Genomic DNA, 16,111 nt, shown 5'->3' with positions numbered 1-16,111 from the left:
GGTGCTACCTAAGTTTGACGTGGCCTCGGGCCTTGTGCGCGACACGTCGTGTATGCGATCGGGTTGAATGAGGAAAGTGTAGGCGCCGCAGAGGCCAGAAGCCAAAGGCCAAAGAAACTTCTATCTAAATGCAAAGGGGCAGTTTTGATTATGACAGTTTAGTAGTCGGTTGCGAACATAAAGTCTGTTTTGGTGCGAAGTCTGAGTAACCAAAGTCTGATTTAGAGCTATGGTGAAGTCTGGAAAAGCTGACTAAAACGGACGGCATGCTGCGTGCAAAGCACAATAATACTTATCTATATAATACAGCGGTGATACCAATTGTTCTCTGAAATTTATTTCAGAGTTAAGGAGCGATTGGAATTCGTCGTCTAATTAATCCTTCGTATATGTTCATCTTCATTCAGGAGTAAGAGCCTCCTCGAACCTCAACTATACATTTGGGGTCTCAAAGACCATATTACGTCTAAGAATAAGACCGAACCTCAGGAGATGCTTCGAGGTATTTAAGGGGGTTAATGTAGCGTATCGATAGAATTGTGTGTAAGGGTAGCAATATTAGCATCAGCTTCTGTAAATGCGCACATTCCCAGCCCGGTAGCCTCGACTGCAGCCTCAACCGCGAGCGAACGAATGTACTGTGCCATAATAAGGTAAGCTTTACTAAGAAAACAAATAAGACTTGCGACTGATCCTAATAAAATTAATCAACATTTTCACGGAGCACCATTAATCTTGCGGTGCGTGTGCTGGGGTTGCACACCCAGACCCCATGCACTCTCCATTTGAGGTAAAACGGGACTGTGAAATGCTTGGACCAGTTCTTATTCGAACGCTGCTAATGTAGTTAGGGTCAATAGTTAGAAGCGCCGTTTAAACGGTATCGAAAGGCTTTTTCATGTTGCCACGCACGCAACAGTGAGCTCTCATACCGTTCATCTAATTTCAAGTAAATAAAAAACAATCTAGAAGTCAAATCATACCGGGGCAAGTGCACGTTCACAGAAGGCCTTGGCGGTCGTGGAAACATATTAGTGGGCGCGCGCATGTTCTAAATGCACCACGTGCGCTTCATCAACCATGTATGCGGATTGATACGGGGTTACCCGATGTTCTTTTACCAAACGGTATCCCTAAAGCTGTCCCCTTGGTTCAATTGATCGTAGGAAATGCCGGTAGCGACCTCTACGCTACTTTTGGCCACGTCATTTCATTTATCGGTGCTTCTAAAAGCCTCTAAAGAAACACAAAGTACTTATGTATTTCCGAATCGCAAATCGCGTTGAAGTGTCGGTAATAGCTCAGTTTGAATAATTAGCCAAGTAGAGCCCAATATTGTTAGTGGCCCACGATGCATGTTACTTCAGGTGCTTTAACATAAACGCAGATGTATAAAGCCTTTTATGCCCGTATAATTTGCACATTGTATCACTTCACTACAATTGTCCAGAGTCTGTGAGCGACGCTGTGTGATGCAATTTTACTGCTATAGACACTGGGATGGTATATATACCTCGAGTCACTCCTTATTAGACCGAGCATGGAGACGACACTATCGCTCTCGTATTAACCAGCTGGAGTATTTAGCTGGCCTCGTACATGTGTATAGCTCGTTAAAGGTGTTGATTGGTCACTTAGGCTAACCCTGGTCGATATATATATGAATCGACCAGAATGCCCAGTTGTCCGTAGGCGTTCTGAAGGATTTACATATATATCAACCAGGATTTGGTGATGCTAAATCCCTTGAGAGCGTGAAAAACCGAGCGGGCAAAACGCTTGGCGGCCACAATATATATAAAGATTACTAATGTACACTTATACCCTCCACGAATAGTAGCTAATTTGGAGTCAAGTTGGCCCGGATAACCGTAAAATATTACTGGTATTACCAATTCTGAGGAGTAGTATTACTTCAATTATCCTTATATATTCGCCCAAAAAACGAGTATAAGTATTAATACAATCTGTATTAATACTGAAATTGTATTACTCAATAATACAATACTTTGAATTATCCTAATGAGACTCTCACTCCACATACATGTTCGCCAGATTCACTATACAGTAACAAACATTTAACAAACGCTAGTGTTAGCTATACATTTGGCGTTTGTGTGAACATGCAAGACCGTCAGAATTGCATATTGCTACTTTAACTTGCTCAGCGAGGACCCCCAGGCATTCCCAGTGTTCATGTTTAATCCACGCAGGTACTCAAGCAATGACATCGAACGCTTCAAGGGAATATGCACGCGAAGAGAACCCGGTACGCGCAGCACCAGCTGCGCGAGGGCTCCGATGATGAATGGAAAATCATTCAAGGTCTAGCAGAAGGCAGCATTGTCAGCAGGCGTCTGCCGGATTTCATCAGAAGTATTCTAGACTCTCAAGAGCGGCTGCGTCTGTACAGCACGATTCAAGCGCAGGTTGAAGGGGAGCTCATGTTTGTTTTGAACGGCTATACGGGCGTTCGCGTAAGCCGCCAGCACACACGTGCGTTCCAAGAAGACATTCTGCTCGCAGCCGAGCGGGCTAATGTGAATTTGACGGAGCTGCATGGGTTGCTAAGTCAAACCAAAACGATAAGCTTCAACAGGGTCAAGAAGTCAATCCATTTCTTCTTTTTTGATCGCGCGACAGCTGCGAGGCATGCACTGACACCAGTGCCGTTCAAAGGAAGAGTGTACCGCTTGATGAACGTACACGGGCCCGACCGCGGAACCCCGTGGGAGCGCCAGTTAGGACGCGCTGGTGTTAGTATGAGCCCGCCAACGGAATACGAAGTCCGTCTATACAACATCACGCGCTTCATGGACATCGGACGACTGACAGCCTTTTTTAAAAAGCACAGTCAGGCCGAATTCGACTTCGAGGATCTTGATGCCTGCACGCCGAACTCTCGCACTTCTACAGTGTGGAAATTAACATTCAAATTAGCAGGATGCCCAGAATTCCTGCGGGGAATCCAACGAATCATTTGGTTCGGGGCAAGCATTGTGATCAAGCACCCGGCTGTAGGTCGTCGCCTGCAGTGTCTACGTTGCGGGCAGCTAGGACACACTCTCGCGCGGTGCAACTACACGGACGACCAATTAAGTGGGCAAGGAGACTGGTGGCTTGTGAAGAGGAGGTGATCAATCTCGTGGACCTAGCCAAACCGTACGGCAGCATGAAGGAAATGAAGGAGGCAGCAGCAAAACGTTTGCGCCTGCACCAGCAAGCGGAACGAGTAGAGGAAGAAGCCGTGAGTCCGACGGCGAATGGCCACGAAGTGGAGCTCGGAAGACCGCAGCGAGATCTCGAACCGGCGGCCGATCAGGCAGGAGAGCCGAAAGGAGATCACCACCGAGAAGAAGCCAGCCAGCAACAGCAGGCACCTACGCCCAAGCCTCAACCCAAATGGGTAACAGTCAAGCTGAAAGGAGGACGGACCTTGTTCGCCCACAAGGCAGCCCTGGACCAGAAAATAAGGCCAGCGCACTCGCGATATGACGTCCTAGCTGAGGACGAAGATGAGGAAGACGACGAGGAGGATAGGAACGCTGGAATCGAGCCACCGGCAGATCAACACCAGGAAATCATCGATATCTCATCGGGATCGTCGCAAGAAACCCCAAAAGAGCGTCTCTATAAGGATCTTACCAAAGATGAAAAGAGCCTGTTGCACATAGTGAGACGCACGCCGCCGGCGGGCCGACAGCCCCGCAACTAGTGGCTTTAAAACAGCGTGAACGCCAGGAGCTACTAACTGTGGTGGAACCGCTGCTACCAAAGCAACTCCTCAACATTCCATGGGATGCGGTGGTCCCCACCACGATTGACAACGTTGAAGTGGTCGAACGGCTACTGCATATACGTGAGGTGACGACACCATCGACGGGCAATTGCATGGCGATCGCTATCGTGCAAGCAGTAGCCAACCACGATCTCGCCGCTCATGACGACGTTCTGACTAAGGCAACCACCTCAATCAAGCGAGGCATCAAACACGCAGGACAGCTTCATATGAGTGACCAGTTCGATCACTACGCAAGGACATTGACATTAGTGAATGTGCAGCGAGGGTGGGAAAACATGCCGCCAGGTGATTCCAAGAAGCAGTTTAAGTGGTACTTGGAGGAGTACGCTGGAAGTGCTTCTGACAGAGACACCATGGTTGAAGGGTTCAACTGGGGTGGCAGTGACCTGATGGCGATGGCAGTAAACTTTCTCAAACGATCAATCTATGTATTCGCGCACAACACGCAAGGTGACCAAGCGTGGAACTGCGTGATGTATAGACCAAGCTCGCGGACGCGATTCAAAAAGGTCTTCGAAACCGGTCAACAGGTTATGCTGACAGTCCAGGATTGCGTCCAACGTATTCGGGAGGACAAGCTGAAAGCACACGCAGCACCACTAGTCCTACGATTTTGGGGGCGTCACTACTCGGCGTTCGTGCACGTACAGCCACAAGGCACAGATGTAGGGAAGCGGGAGGGGACGAAGACGGAAGATTTTGAAATGGAGGATACAGAGAGGATTCCCGGTCGCGAGGACGGGTTATCGCGATCGCAAGCCGAAGCCACAGCGGAGCCATGGAATCCGGACGAATGGGATGGCTCGCTAGATGAACTGCACCACCGGCTGCAAGGCATGACGATACCACACGAGCTCAAGTGTGAAATCCAACATATTTTACGGGTAGCAGAGGCAGATCGATACCATGAACTCTTGGGATTCCTAGTCAATACCGTCTCGAAACTATCAGTACAAGAGCAAAACCGTCTCCGGAGCGCCGCCCTGGAGGACGAAGCGAGCCCAACCGTTCGGGAATTCCTTCAGCGGCACCAAGTGCCTTTAGTAGTGTTGAAGCAATGGCAAACCCATGTGCGGGAGAACAAGGAAGGAGCGCTGGACCGAGAACGAGATCCGATACAGGACCACAGTGAGGAATCAACAGGTAGCGCCACGGATCCTCGTGACGAGGCCTACGTCCCATCCGGTGATAGGGTCAGCAGCAAACCAAGCCGGCGGAAACCGTACAGGCAGCAGCAGAAGAAGCTGAGGCACAGATCCAAGAAGACAATGCAAAAGAGGGATCACCGTTCTGCTCTCGCTGTGACAAACAAATTCGGCGCATTGTACAGTGCCAAACCTACCGCAGTCGGGCGGAAAAAAAGGAAAGCGTGAAGTGACAGAACCCGTTCAATTGTCAGCGCCAGTCGTCGCGAGACCGGACTGGGAACACCACTGGAAATTCTTGGCTCCGGAGTGGGCGGAAGGAGCACAGACGCCGTTCCCGTTGGCCACGAGCAACAACGATAAGTGGCAGCGAGCAGCCGAAGTGGAACCACGACGACTGATCCGACTTGTTGAACGGTTCCCGTTTGCAACCGACGTGCTGCAAGCTGTGAGTGATGATGTTCTAATAGCATGGACTGCGGCCTGGCGGAAAGATTGTATGTTAGCGGGTTTAATTCAGTATCGTGGTCGGACTACCGACAAGTCGATCCACACATGGCTTGATGATTGGACTAAGCGGCTAGCGGAACCACCTACAAAGGAAAAGCGTGCCCCGCCGTTTGACAACTGCGATGACTGGAAGCGAATGCGTTCGCGAGCGTCTCGCTACTCCAGCAATGCGATTTCGGCAATACACTCAAGCTCGCTCAACATATCTTGTGCGCCATTATCTACGATCCCGAAATTCGCGCGATCACTGGTACGGAAGATGACGTGGAGAACGGCGTACCAACTCAAGTACGGCGTCACCTTACGGCCCTGGACAAGATCGAGAGTTACAAAGCTGCGTATTATGCGGCAGACCGGCAAATCAACTGGGCAGCTGTGGAGAGCTACTTCACCTCGACATTCGAGAGGGAGGAGCTGCAGCTAGCTCTCCAGAATTAAGTTCTCCTTCAGCGCAGTCACAGAGGGTTTGGTGCCCATGGACACTGTACCCTCGGATGCCTTCGGACGGCACTTCCGCCTACAGGAGGCATTTGGTGACAGCAAACGGAAGGGTAAGGCGGCTCTGAAGCCCATCTCACGCAGAATAGCAACGCAAAATCTGCGGGGGTTCACGGCAACAGAGAGAAAACATTGGATGGAGGCGTGGCGAAAAGAGTTGCAGCGGGAGCGCCCGCTACTTAGATTTTTACAAGAAACGCATGTGGAAACGGAGGAAGAAGCAGACAATTTAGAGGAAGACTGGCGTAGGCTGTGGGGGAAGCAGCACTGGTCTGGTAAGCAGCTTACATATTGGAGTACCGCCAATCAAGGTAAAACGGACGGGTCCATCATTGGCCAACAAAGCAGAAGCATGGCATCCTGAAGTGTGGTCGAGCAGGGCGATGGCGGTGAAACTAGGTGACCTCCTGTTGGTAAACATCTACGCGCCGAATCAGTCTACGGACAGGGAGGAATTCTTCAGGTCGATCCGGAATTGGCCGTGGGCTGGGGAGGAAATCATCCTGGGTGGAGACTTCAACAGCGTTCAGAGCCCACATTTGGACAGGCTGGGAAACTGATCAGCCGGACGGCCGGAAAGTAAGCAGCTACAAGAATTGGTGCGCCAGCTCGAAGTAGAGGATGCAGCGATCTTGTCAGCGACTGGGGAAGAAATGGCAAACCCCAGTCCGACAGATTGGTTCACCTTTTGGAATAAGCGCTCGGCAAGCAGAATTGACAGGTTCTACGTGCCAAGATCTTGGACTGCAGTCGTACAATGGGTCTCGGTGGAAGTTCCGCCGGTGAAAACAGATCATCAAACTGTGAAAGTACATCTCACAATCCCTGTGTTAGGAATCCCACGGCGCAGTGCACGAAAGGTAACATACCCCATTCGAACAGCTCAGCCCCAGCGCGTGATCAGTGAACTGCTGGAGGAGCTTATTGAGCGCGAGGTCGGCAGAGGCATCACAGCATCAACTTGGAATCAGACAACCAGGGCCTGTGTGGAATGTATCAAACGCATCCAGAAGCGGGTGAAACAACGCAGGACTCGGTATGTCAAGAAGCTTCAGAGCCAAGCGCGCGCACAAATCTTTACCATAGAGGACGCAACAGCAAACGTAGCAGAGGAGCATCATGAGGCAGCCTTAATGAGAGAAGGACAGCGGCTCGAACGAACGACGGAACACCTCCGGTGGCAATTCAGGCGCATCTCGGATTGGGAACAAGATCAGACGGTGTCGAGCATTCGTCCGATCAACGGAGCGAGCTTCTCCCGGAACATGTCCACAGCGGACAAATTTGCGTCCGAGTGGGCGCCGATCCTGGGGCAAAGTCACAGCTCAGTACCACCGTCGGACTTACAGCACGAGTTTGATGACTTTGTGCAGATACCGGTTCAAAGGCAGCTCACGGAGAACGACAATCGGATGTTGATGGAGCCGATCACATTGAACTAAGTTATTCAGGCGATATCGGCACTAAATCGACACAAAGCGGCAGGGGCAGATGGATTGAACAACGACCTCATTAAGGACGCGCAGGCTCAGTTGGCGCCTGCGTTGGTGACGCTCGGTAATGAACTGCTGAAAGGTGGTAAGCCCCCTATGTCGTTTCTAGAAGGACTCATCATACCACTCAGAAAGAAAGGGGACTCGGATAATGCCATGGATTACCGCCCTATCTCGCTTCTACAAACAGGATACAAGTATTCACCAAGGTTTTGGCGACAAGGGTACAGCGGATTCTAGGCAAAGTTATTGGAACGACACCGCAAGGCTTCGTGCACCGCAGACAAATGATGAAAACAGTGATGATGATGTTGGCGGTCCTGGCATCGGCGAGAGGGGAACCTGAATTAGCGGCAGAGCTAAGCAGGGTGATTGTGTTGCTGGATTTTAAGAAAGCGTACGACACAATGGCCAGGGAATTTCTCTTCCTATCGCTATTACGCTTTGGTTTTTCGAAAGAATTCGTAGATATGTTACGACGACTGCATGATGGGACTACAGCTCGCATTTTGGTAAATGGGGAACTCTAGCAGCCGACAGAGGTGCTATCAGGCATTCGCCAAGACTGTCCACTGGCGCCTTTGCTCTTCTTGATCGCGGCAGAGGTGTTGGCGCTATCTATCTCACAGGACTCACAGTTGCAGGGGATTAACGTACCGGGCAAACCGGATGCTGAGCACCGCTTCTCGGCCTTTGTGGACGACTCGACGGTGTTCCTTCAAGAAGCCAAGCAGCTCCCGGGGTGATGGATATAATTCGGCGCTTTGGAGCACTGTCAGGCCTAATTGTCCAGCCCACCAAAAGCAAGTTATTTTTTCTGAATACGGCGGTGGAGATGAATGAGCTATATGGAATACCGGTACTCGGGCATGGAGAAACTACTCGTTACTTAGGTTACGAAGTAGGAACTCAGGAGCTATCGGGTCACAACTGGGCCCACCGGATCCGCAATATCAAACGAAGATTAGCAACGGCGGCGCAGATGGCTACGAGTAACCATCCTCAATGTGATCATGCTAACAGCAATATTGTTCACGGCCGCAGCGTTCGATATACCACCGTGGGCAGGCAAGGAACTTCGACACCTGCAGAAGCAATTCCTGTGGCGCCATTCGATAGCAACGGAAGCAAGCAGGCATAAGGTCAATCCTGGACTTCTGTACACTCCACGAGGCGCCGGAGGCGTGGGCTCGTATCGATTGAGGTGGCCGTAAAATCTCAAAAAATGAAACATGCGATGCTCTGGCAAATGCAGCAAGAGGATACGTATTCCGCAGCATGGCGAGCATGGACATTCAGGGGTGGGGAGGCCGACAGTGATAGTACAATAACCCCTACGGAAACCGGGCGACGACAGCCGAAGACACCTTGCAAAAGGATGCAAGAGCTGCTAGGCGGGTGGCTTCAACCCACACAGGGAGAGAAGGAGACGTTACTAAGGCAAGGTACACGGGACCTGGCCCGGTTAGCCGACCAGGCCATTTGTTGGAGGGACGATAATACACTGCAGATCAGGCTTTACGAGGAACTTCCTCGTTGGCAACGGGAGTGGTCGACTGAAGCTAAGACATTCTGGCCCACATACCTGTGGAGCAGTAACCCATGGATTCGAGAAGCAAACGGGGGCATGCTGACAGCCAAGATATATAACCGGATCCGTGTTTGCACGCTACCGGAGTTGCACATTCAGCGAATAGGACTGGCGGCGTATACGCTCCGGATTCCATTGACGTCGGACGCAACAACGCATCATACGGCTCCGAAATTGTGTCGGTGGGCATTGGCTATTATAGCAGGGTCCCCACCGATAGATATCGCAGAGGAACTGCAGGTGCGGCCAACGGTGGAGCTTCGGCAACCACCCAATCTGCACTATCATTACCATTGGAAAGTCCTAGACACTAAACTCGTCCAAGGGGTCCCAGAAGGAACCGACGGCACCGACGGAGGATATTTTATCCTAAAACCAGAACCGAACGGCGTTCACTGGGCTATCCAACAAGCGTAAACCCCAACACCCAAGATGGCCGACGGCAACGAAGCAACTCAATCTCTTCTTCGACGGCCGTCAAATGGATGCAAGTTGTCGCAAGCTTCAAAGCTGTCAGCACCGAAAGGAGACACTCACGCACCTACTTTGGGAGTGTCCGTGCGCCCAAGCATGCTGGAAATATCTTATCAGCTGCTGGGGTAGACGAACGTGTGATGGCCAGCAGCTTCTTCGGTATACGGCGAATTGCGCGTCTCGAGTATCACCACCGTTTACAACAGACCTGCGTCGTCGATTTAGCACCGCGTTTCCCGATCAGACCGACGACTACGCGCGTGAATGGAAACGGATATGGTGGGTTATGAGCACAGTATGCATGACAGTCCTATGAACCCAACGAAACCAAGTGGTTCACAATGGAGGCCAGGTTACCATTGCAAGCAGCGTCGCAGCATTCCAACAGGCTGGACTCCGGCACCTACGAGCACTAGCACGTAGGGAACGCGGAAATCCAAGGACAATAGTTCAAGGCACAGGATTACTTATCTGTTTGGATCTCTTCCAGCGGACACCAAAAGAGGAACCTCGACCAGAGGCGAGCCACGTACAGCCACCGGGATCATCTCAGGTACCGGCGCTGATCACCTGGCTTAGGACATTCCAGACACTCTCATAACATAAGTTGAATAGACTAGTCTGAACCTCCTCCTACTTTAACTCGCTCAGGAAATAGCATGCGATTTTGGAGGGCAACGACGTCTTACTTCCTGCGCAAATGACAATACTTCATCTATTTATCAAGGTTGTCAGAATAATATACCAAATGTCAGGGCAAAAAGAGAATTCTCCACGTTTTCTTCACAGCTACAGAGCATACATCCTGACTATTGTCTCGACTATATGGCACGTCTGGCCTGGTCACCGCTTTCTGTATCATGCCAATCTTCGTAATCGGTTGCGCCGGCTGCTGCAGAACTGTGTGTAGCAAGCGATTTATAGATTTCTTCAGTCAACGATTGCAGCAACTAATATGCCAACTAATTCTAGTGCTGCCTTCTTGCTTCCGCATGAGTGGTTCGTAATAGTTAGCGGTAGCATAGTATAGCCTTTGGATTTAGACTTCACTGCTCCATGCCAAGTTTTGCCAAGGATCTATCAGTGTACTGACCGATACCTTGAATTAGGTTATCTATGAATAACTTAATCCAAACGACTCTTTCGTACATTGTTTCGTACGTTAGCGGAGACTTTTTACGGAGCTGCCTGACCTCTCATATGTTTTTTACGGCGGGCTCCACTGTCATTTGCCTCCGTTACCACATTTAACCGGAGTTCAGCCACCCCTTGAAAAGGGTTCCACGGTCCAAGTGCATAAATCGTCGGTCGTCAACTCTTACCTTAAACTTCAACGATTAACGCAATCATTTGTTTGCTGTACAAACGGGGCGATCTCCGGTTCGATAAAAAGTTGACCTCAGTTTAATAACTTGTTATACCTTCGAACAAGGTAACATTTGAAGGGTCGCGTTTGGCGCCGTTCAACAAGAGTTCGTGTGTTCTTAAAAAGTGGTAAAATTCGATCGAAATCGCCCCCGGGCAGGCTATGATAGTTCATTTGCCCTACCCCATTCTCCATTGTAATACAGGGGTTCATAAATTGGAGTAAAAAGTACCTGTAAAAAGGGTAAAAAGTCTTTATGCACATTTCATTATAAGGGGGCTATGCCCCCATTATTCCTTTCATGACCCATGCTAGGGAAAGCTAGCACAGTCTTCGTGAGTCAGCCTAGGTGACTTACTACATCTTTGTGCGTCCAAGTTCGTACCAACCTGCATCAAACCCGAGGTCACAAATAAATGAGAAGAAAACTACCCACTAGCCGAGTTAAAAAATCTCGTTATGTCCATCGATGTGAGATCGCCACTCCCTTTTTCTCTATCCACACCCTCGGCCACCCATTATTTGTTTGGGGGCCCAAAGAGGCCGCCGTCCCCATCCCAGTCCGAGTCCGAGTCCGAGTCCGACTCGGATTCGGCGACGCGCATTCGTGCAGCAGCGCTCGGGATCTGGGGGTGAACAGCCGGTCCAGCAGTGCCTGCTGGAGGTTCGAAGAGTGAGCCCGACTGTGCGGCAGGTTGAGATGGGGCTGGCGCCGGGGTGCTGGTTGTTGCGGGCATTGGGGCTGCGACGGGTTTTGTAGTAGCAGGTTTCGATGTAGCTGCGCCAAAGAGGCCGCCATCGTCGTCGCTCCAGTCGTCACTGTCATCATCCGACGATATTTGGCGGGTAATCAGAGGTCGAGTCGGTGGCACCGTAGTAGCCACCGCAGGAGTTGGTGCGGGGATGGGGGGTGGCGACGCAGTTGGTACAATTGTCGCTGGTGTTGGTGCGGTTCGCACGGGAGGGCCTCCGAACAACCCTCCATCGTCCGAGTCGCTAGAAGCACTGAGCACTTGAAACTGTCGAACTTGAGGTGAAGGTGATGCAGGTGCAGCAACAGGCGCAGCCGTAACAGGCTTAGCTGATTGTGGAATGCCGAATAAGCCGCCGTCGTCGTCATCACTATCACTGTCACTGACGTTGTGCGTAACCACTGGTGGTGGTCTAGCGGCAGTTACAGGAGGTGGTTTTGCAGCAGCAGTGGGCTTGCTCGCACCAAACAGACCACCACCGTCACTGTCATCACTATCATCGCTGTCACCTTCACCAAAGAGTCCGCTTTGTGGAGGACGTTGAACTGGCTGCGGCCGAGGAGCTGATACAGGAACTGGTGTCGCTGCGACAGGAGCAGCTTTCGATTTTGCGCCAAACAAGCCGCCGTCGCCATTGTCCTCATCGCTGCTGCTGTCAGAATATGTCGAACGTCGAGGTGGCAGGATGGCAGCGGTAGGAGGCACCACAACAGGCTTCGCAGCGGGTGCAGAAGGCTTTGCAGGTGCGGCCCCAAAGAGTCCGCCGTCATCGTCATCATCGCTGCTATCGTCGGAGAAATCAAGACGTCTGGTCTGCTGAGGAGGCGGCAGGACCGAAACGCCGGCAGGAGACTTCTTCGTGTCTTTGGGGGCGCTGGACGGCCGACCAAATAGGCCACTAGTCGTCGTCGACTCAGCTTCACTGTCGCTGTCGCTGTCGTCATCGTCGTCGTCGTCAAACACCTGGCCACGACGAGAACTGCGCGTAGAAGACGCTCTAGGAAGACGAGGGGCTGATTCCGGAGCCGACGGGTGGCCAAACAGTCCGCTTGTGTCACTCTCATCCGAGTCCGCGCGGCGTCGCGGCGGCTCAACCGCCGGCGGACGACCAAACAGCCCGCTGGTGTCGCTCTCGTCCGAGTCCGCGCGTCTTCGCGGCGGTGGAGCCGCCACCGATGACTCATCCGACTCCTCCGAGCTCAACCGGTAGCGCGATCGAGAAGGAGACTTCTTCGTGTCTTTGGGGGCGCTGGACGGCCGACCAAATAGGCCACTAGTTGTCGTCAATTCAGCTTCACTGTCGCTGTCGCTATCGCTGTCGTCGTCGTCGTCGTCGTCGTCGTCAAACACCTGGCCACGACGAGAACTGCGCGTAGAAGACGCTCTAGGAAGACGAGGGGCTGATTCCGGAGCCGACGGGTGGCCAAACAGTCCGCTCGTGTCACTCTCATCCGAGTCCGCGCGGCGTCGCGGCGGCTCAACCGCCGGCGGACGACCAAACAGCCCGCTGGTGTCGCTCTCGTCCGAGTCCGCGCGTCTTCGCGGCGGTGGAGCCGCCACCGATGACTCATCCGACTCCTCCGAACTCGACCGGTAGCGCGATCGAGAACGCGACGAGTGTCTCTTCTCTCTCGGCGCCGGGGAGGCGTCTGACGCCGAGTCCGAGTCCGAGGCGGAGTCTGAGCTGCTGTACGACGAGCCGTAGCTCGAGTCGCTGTCGCTGTCGGAGTAATCCTCCGGCGCCGCACCCAATCCGAGCGTCTCGTCCTCCAAGAACTCCCTCGTGCCGATGATGAAGGGCAGCGGGCGCTCGTTGTAGATGTCCAGCACCGTGTCGAACTGGGACGGCGTCTCGCTCTTGTCGTCGTCCTCGTCGTCCATCATCACGAACAGCTTCATGGCCTCCATGCCCGTGTCCAGCGCCGATCTGTACTTGTTCACGATAGACTCGGCCGCCGCCTTGGCCACTCCCTCCTTGCTCTCTGCAGCAGCTGAAGCCGCGCTGGCGGTGGCGTCCGCTTGCTCCTTGTCCTTCTCTTTCTCCTTGTCCTTGTCCTCCGCCTTCTCCGCGCCAGCCTGGCCGCTCTCGACGCCGAAGAAATCCTCCTGCTCCTCGTCGTACACGCGGTTCTCGATGAACTGGTTGTTGGAGAGCATGAGGAACTGGTTGAACGTGTTCTTGAGTCGGACGTGGGCCGCGTCCGCCTCCGCCGCGATGTCGCGCACGCTGTCCTCCAGGTCCTTCGTGCGCGCGAACAGGTCGGTCGAGTACTGCTTCAGGAACGCGTGCAGCTCGTGGTCCGAGTGCAGCGTCCAGTTGGACACCTGGCGCGCCAGACCCGCCAGCGTCTTGGCCTCTTTCGCGGTCTCGGGGGCGTCCGCTTCATCCTCTGGGGGCGGCGCCGGCTGCGCGTCTTCCTCCGGCGGGGGCGGCGGGGGAGGGGCCAGCGCCAGCGCCAGCATCTCCGCCATCTTCCTGATTACTCCGGCTCGAGGTTGTGAGATTGAAGAGGGGGGCAGGTGAATGTGTATGACACATAAATTGAGAAAAGTCATTAAATCGGAGTGAGAGAGGCACTAAAGCGCAAGTTGAAGTGGCAGTTGAGCTTTTCCGACCTGAAGCAATACGATGGAGCCGCGGCGTCCGAAGCACAAGCAGGCGCCGCCGCTCGAGGTCTCGCAGAAGGAGCTCGAGCGCGCGCTGAAGGATCCGAGGTCGTACGTGTCCTCGGACTCGGATGCAGAGCGCGCGGCGTTCCCCAACGGGCGGGAGAACGTCGACCGGTTGCGCGTGGTGCACACGCACATGTCCATGGTGTTCCTGCTGCCGCAGCGCGTGTACAAGGTGAAGAAGCAGGTGGACTTCGGCTTCGCGGACTTCTCGACGCTGTTCAAGCGCTTCCAGGCGTGCTTCGCCGAAGTGCAGCTGAACCAGCGACTCGCGCCCGACGTGTACATGGGCGTCGTGCCCGTGTCCATGAAGAGGGCGACGAGGGAGATCTGCGTGCGCTGCGACGACTTTTGGACGCCGGAGAAGAGCGGTAACCTGGACTGGTGGCTGAACGACCAGTTCGGAGAGATCGTCGAGTGGGCGGTGCACATGGTGCGGCTGCCGGACGACTGCACGCTGCTGCACCGCATGGACCACGGCGAGTTGACGGAGAAGATGTTGGACCAAGTGGCCGAGAGGCTCGTGGACTTTCACGCGGACGCTAGGCGTGGGCCAAAGATTGATCATTTCGGTCGAGAGCCAGTGATTCGACACAACATTGACGAGAACTTTCACCAAACGGCCTCGCACACGGGTATGACGGTCAGTGAGCAGGTGTATCGTCGCGTGAAGGAGCTGTCGTACACGTGGCTGAAGAAGCTCAAGCACGTTTTCGAGTCACGTGTGGAGAACGGCTATATTTGTGATACGCACGGAGATCTGCGACTTGAGCACGTCTATAGACTGCCGCGTTCGGCTGGCAAAAGCGAGCGCTTCGTGATTTTGGACTGCATCGAGTTCAATGAACAATTCCGCTTCGGAGATCCGCTCTCGGATGTAGCGTTCTTGGCGATGGATATTTGGTGGAAGGGCCGTCCCGACTTGGCACGCTTTCTACAGGCGCAATACCTGCTCAAGACAGTGCAAGACTCGCCGGAGAATGCTGATCTCTTCACGTTTTATACTGCATATCGGGCTGTAGTGCGGGCTAAAGTATCCGGGTTTCGTGTGATGGACCCTACACTGTCAGCCGTTCAGCGTGTCGATGAAATTCAGCGCGCGCATTGCTACTGGCTGGTGGCACTGGAGCTCCTTAGTCCGCCTGCGCAGCGACCATGTATGATTCTTGTCGGAGGTCTTCCTGCGAGTGGTAAGTCCAACCTGGCAAAAATGCTGGCTGAAGATGACAATACTCTCGTGTGGTTGCGCTCGGATGCAATCCGTAAGGAGCTTGCAGAGCAGTCTTCCGATAACGCTGGTGGCGAAAGTGAACATTCTAGAGTAAAAGGCGAAGGCAGCTTCGAAGAAGGGCTGTACTCCCCCGAAATGACTCAGCGCACCTACGACGAGATTCTGAAGCAATGCGTGAAGCATTTGCGCAAGGGAGAGCGCGTTGTTGTCGACGCCACGTTTCGCGATCCCGTTCAGCGGCAGAGATTCATCGGAGCTGCTCGCACTGAGGGTGCGTTGTTTGCCTTCATCATGTGCGAGTGCGACCGTGAGATTATCAAGGGACGAATGCTGGCTCGGAAAAACGACATCTCGGATGCAACTTGGGAGGTGTACGAGTTCATGGAGAAGTCGTGGCACTTCCCTGAGCGTGACACCATGGTCGAATGCAGTGTAGTGAACACGGAGAAGGAGAAAGAGCTGACACTGCGCCGCGCCCAAGTGTTCCTGCGCAAGATCGGACTGCTCTGAGCTGGACAGCGAGCACGCTGATCACACGAAACCACATAAGCCCGGTGACCCTGGTCACGGAAATGAGGA

The 16,111-nt window shown here is 53.2% G+C and overlaps 5 protein-coding genes across 5 annotated transcripts; 4 read left to right on the top strand and 1 right to left on the bottom strand.

The window, feature by feature from the left end:
- Positions 1-2,249: 2,249 nt before the first annotated feature.
- On the top strand, positions 2,250-3,137 carry PHYSODRAFT_502046 (hypothetical protein; the record flags this gene model as incomplete). The annotated part of the gene is made up of 1 exon (XM_009529406.1): positions 2,250-3,137. The coding sequence occupies one exon, from the start codon at positions 2,250-2,252 to the stop codon at positions 3,135-3,137; it is 888 nt and encodes a 295-aa protein (XP_009527701.1).
- A 3,381-nt stretch (positions 3,138-6,518) lies between these two features.
- PHYSODRAFT_448210 (hypothetical protein) lies at positions 6,519-7,136 on the top strand (the record flags this gene model as incomplete). Its single annotated transcript, XM_009529405.1, has 2 exons — positions 6,519-6,676; positions 6,860-7,136. Coding segments are annotated over 2 exons (435 nt in total), but the record flags the coding sequence as incomplete, so codon positions are not given.
- A 1,690-nt stretch (positions 7,137-8,826) lies between these two features.
- On the top strand, positions 8,827-9,456 carry PHYSODRAFT_502002 (hypothetical protein; the record flags this gene model as incomplete). Its single annotated transcript, XM_009529404.1, has 3 exons — positions 8,827-9,179; positions 9,242-9,245; positions 9,298-9,456. 3 exons carry the CDS (start codon positions 8,827-8,829, stop codon positions 9,454-9,456), a joined length of 516 nt encoding a protein of 171 aa, XP_009527699.1.
- Positions 9,457-11,397: 1,941 nt separating this feature from the next.
- Positions 11,398-14,103, bottom strand: PHYSODRAFT_346359 (hypothetical protein; the record flags this gene model as incomplete). The annotated part of the gene is made up of 1 exon (XM_009529403.1): positions 11,398-14,103. The coding sequence occupies one exon, from the start codon at positions 14,101-14,103 to the stop codon at positions 11,398-11,400; it is 2,706 nt and encodes a 901-aa protein (XP_009527698.1).
- A 157-nt stretch (positions 14,104-14,260) lies between these two features.
- Positions 14,261-16,042, top strand: PHYSODRAFT_504212 (hypothetical protein; the record flags this gene model as incomplete). The annotated part of the gene is made up of 2 exons (XM_009529402.1): positions 14,261-15,563; positions 15,630-16,042. The coding sequence occupies 2 exons, from the start codon at positions 14,261-14,263 to the stop codon at positions 16,040-16,042; spliced, it is 1,716 nt and encodes a 571-aa protein (XP_009527697.1).
- Positions 16,043-16,111: the final 69 nt, after the last annotated feature.

Source organism: Phytophthora sojae (genome assembly GCF_000149755.1).
Source record: "Phytophthora sojae unplaced genomic scaffold PHYSOscaffold_4, whole genome shotgun sequence".
In the NCBI taxonomy this organism is placed as follows: domain Eukaryota; phylum Oomycota; class Peronosporomycetes; order Peronosporales; family Peronosporaceae; genus Phytophthora; species Phytophthora sojae.
Note: the sequence above shows the minus strand (reverse complement) of the source record. Positions and strands in the feature narration are given on the sequence as shown.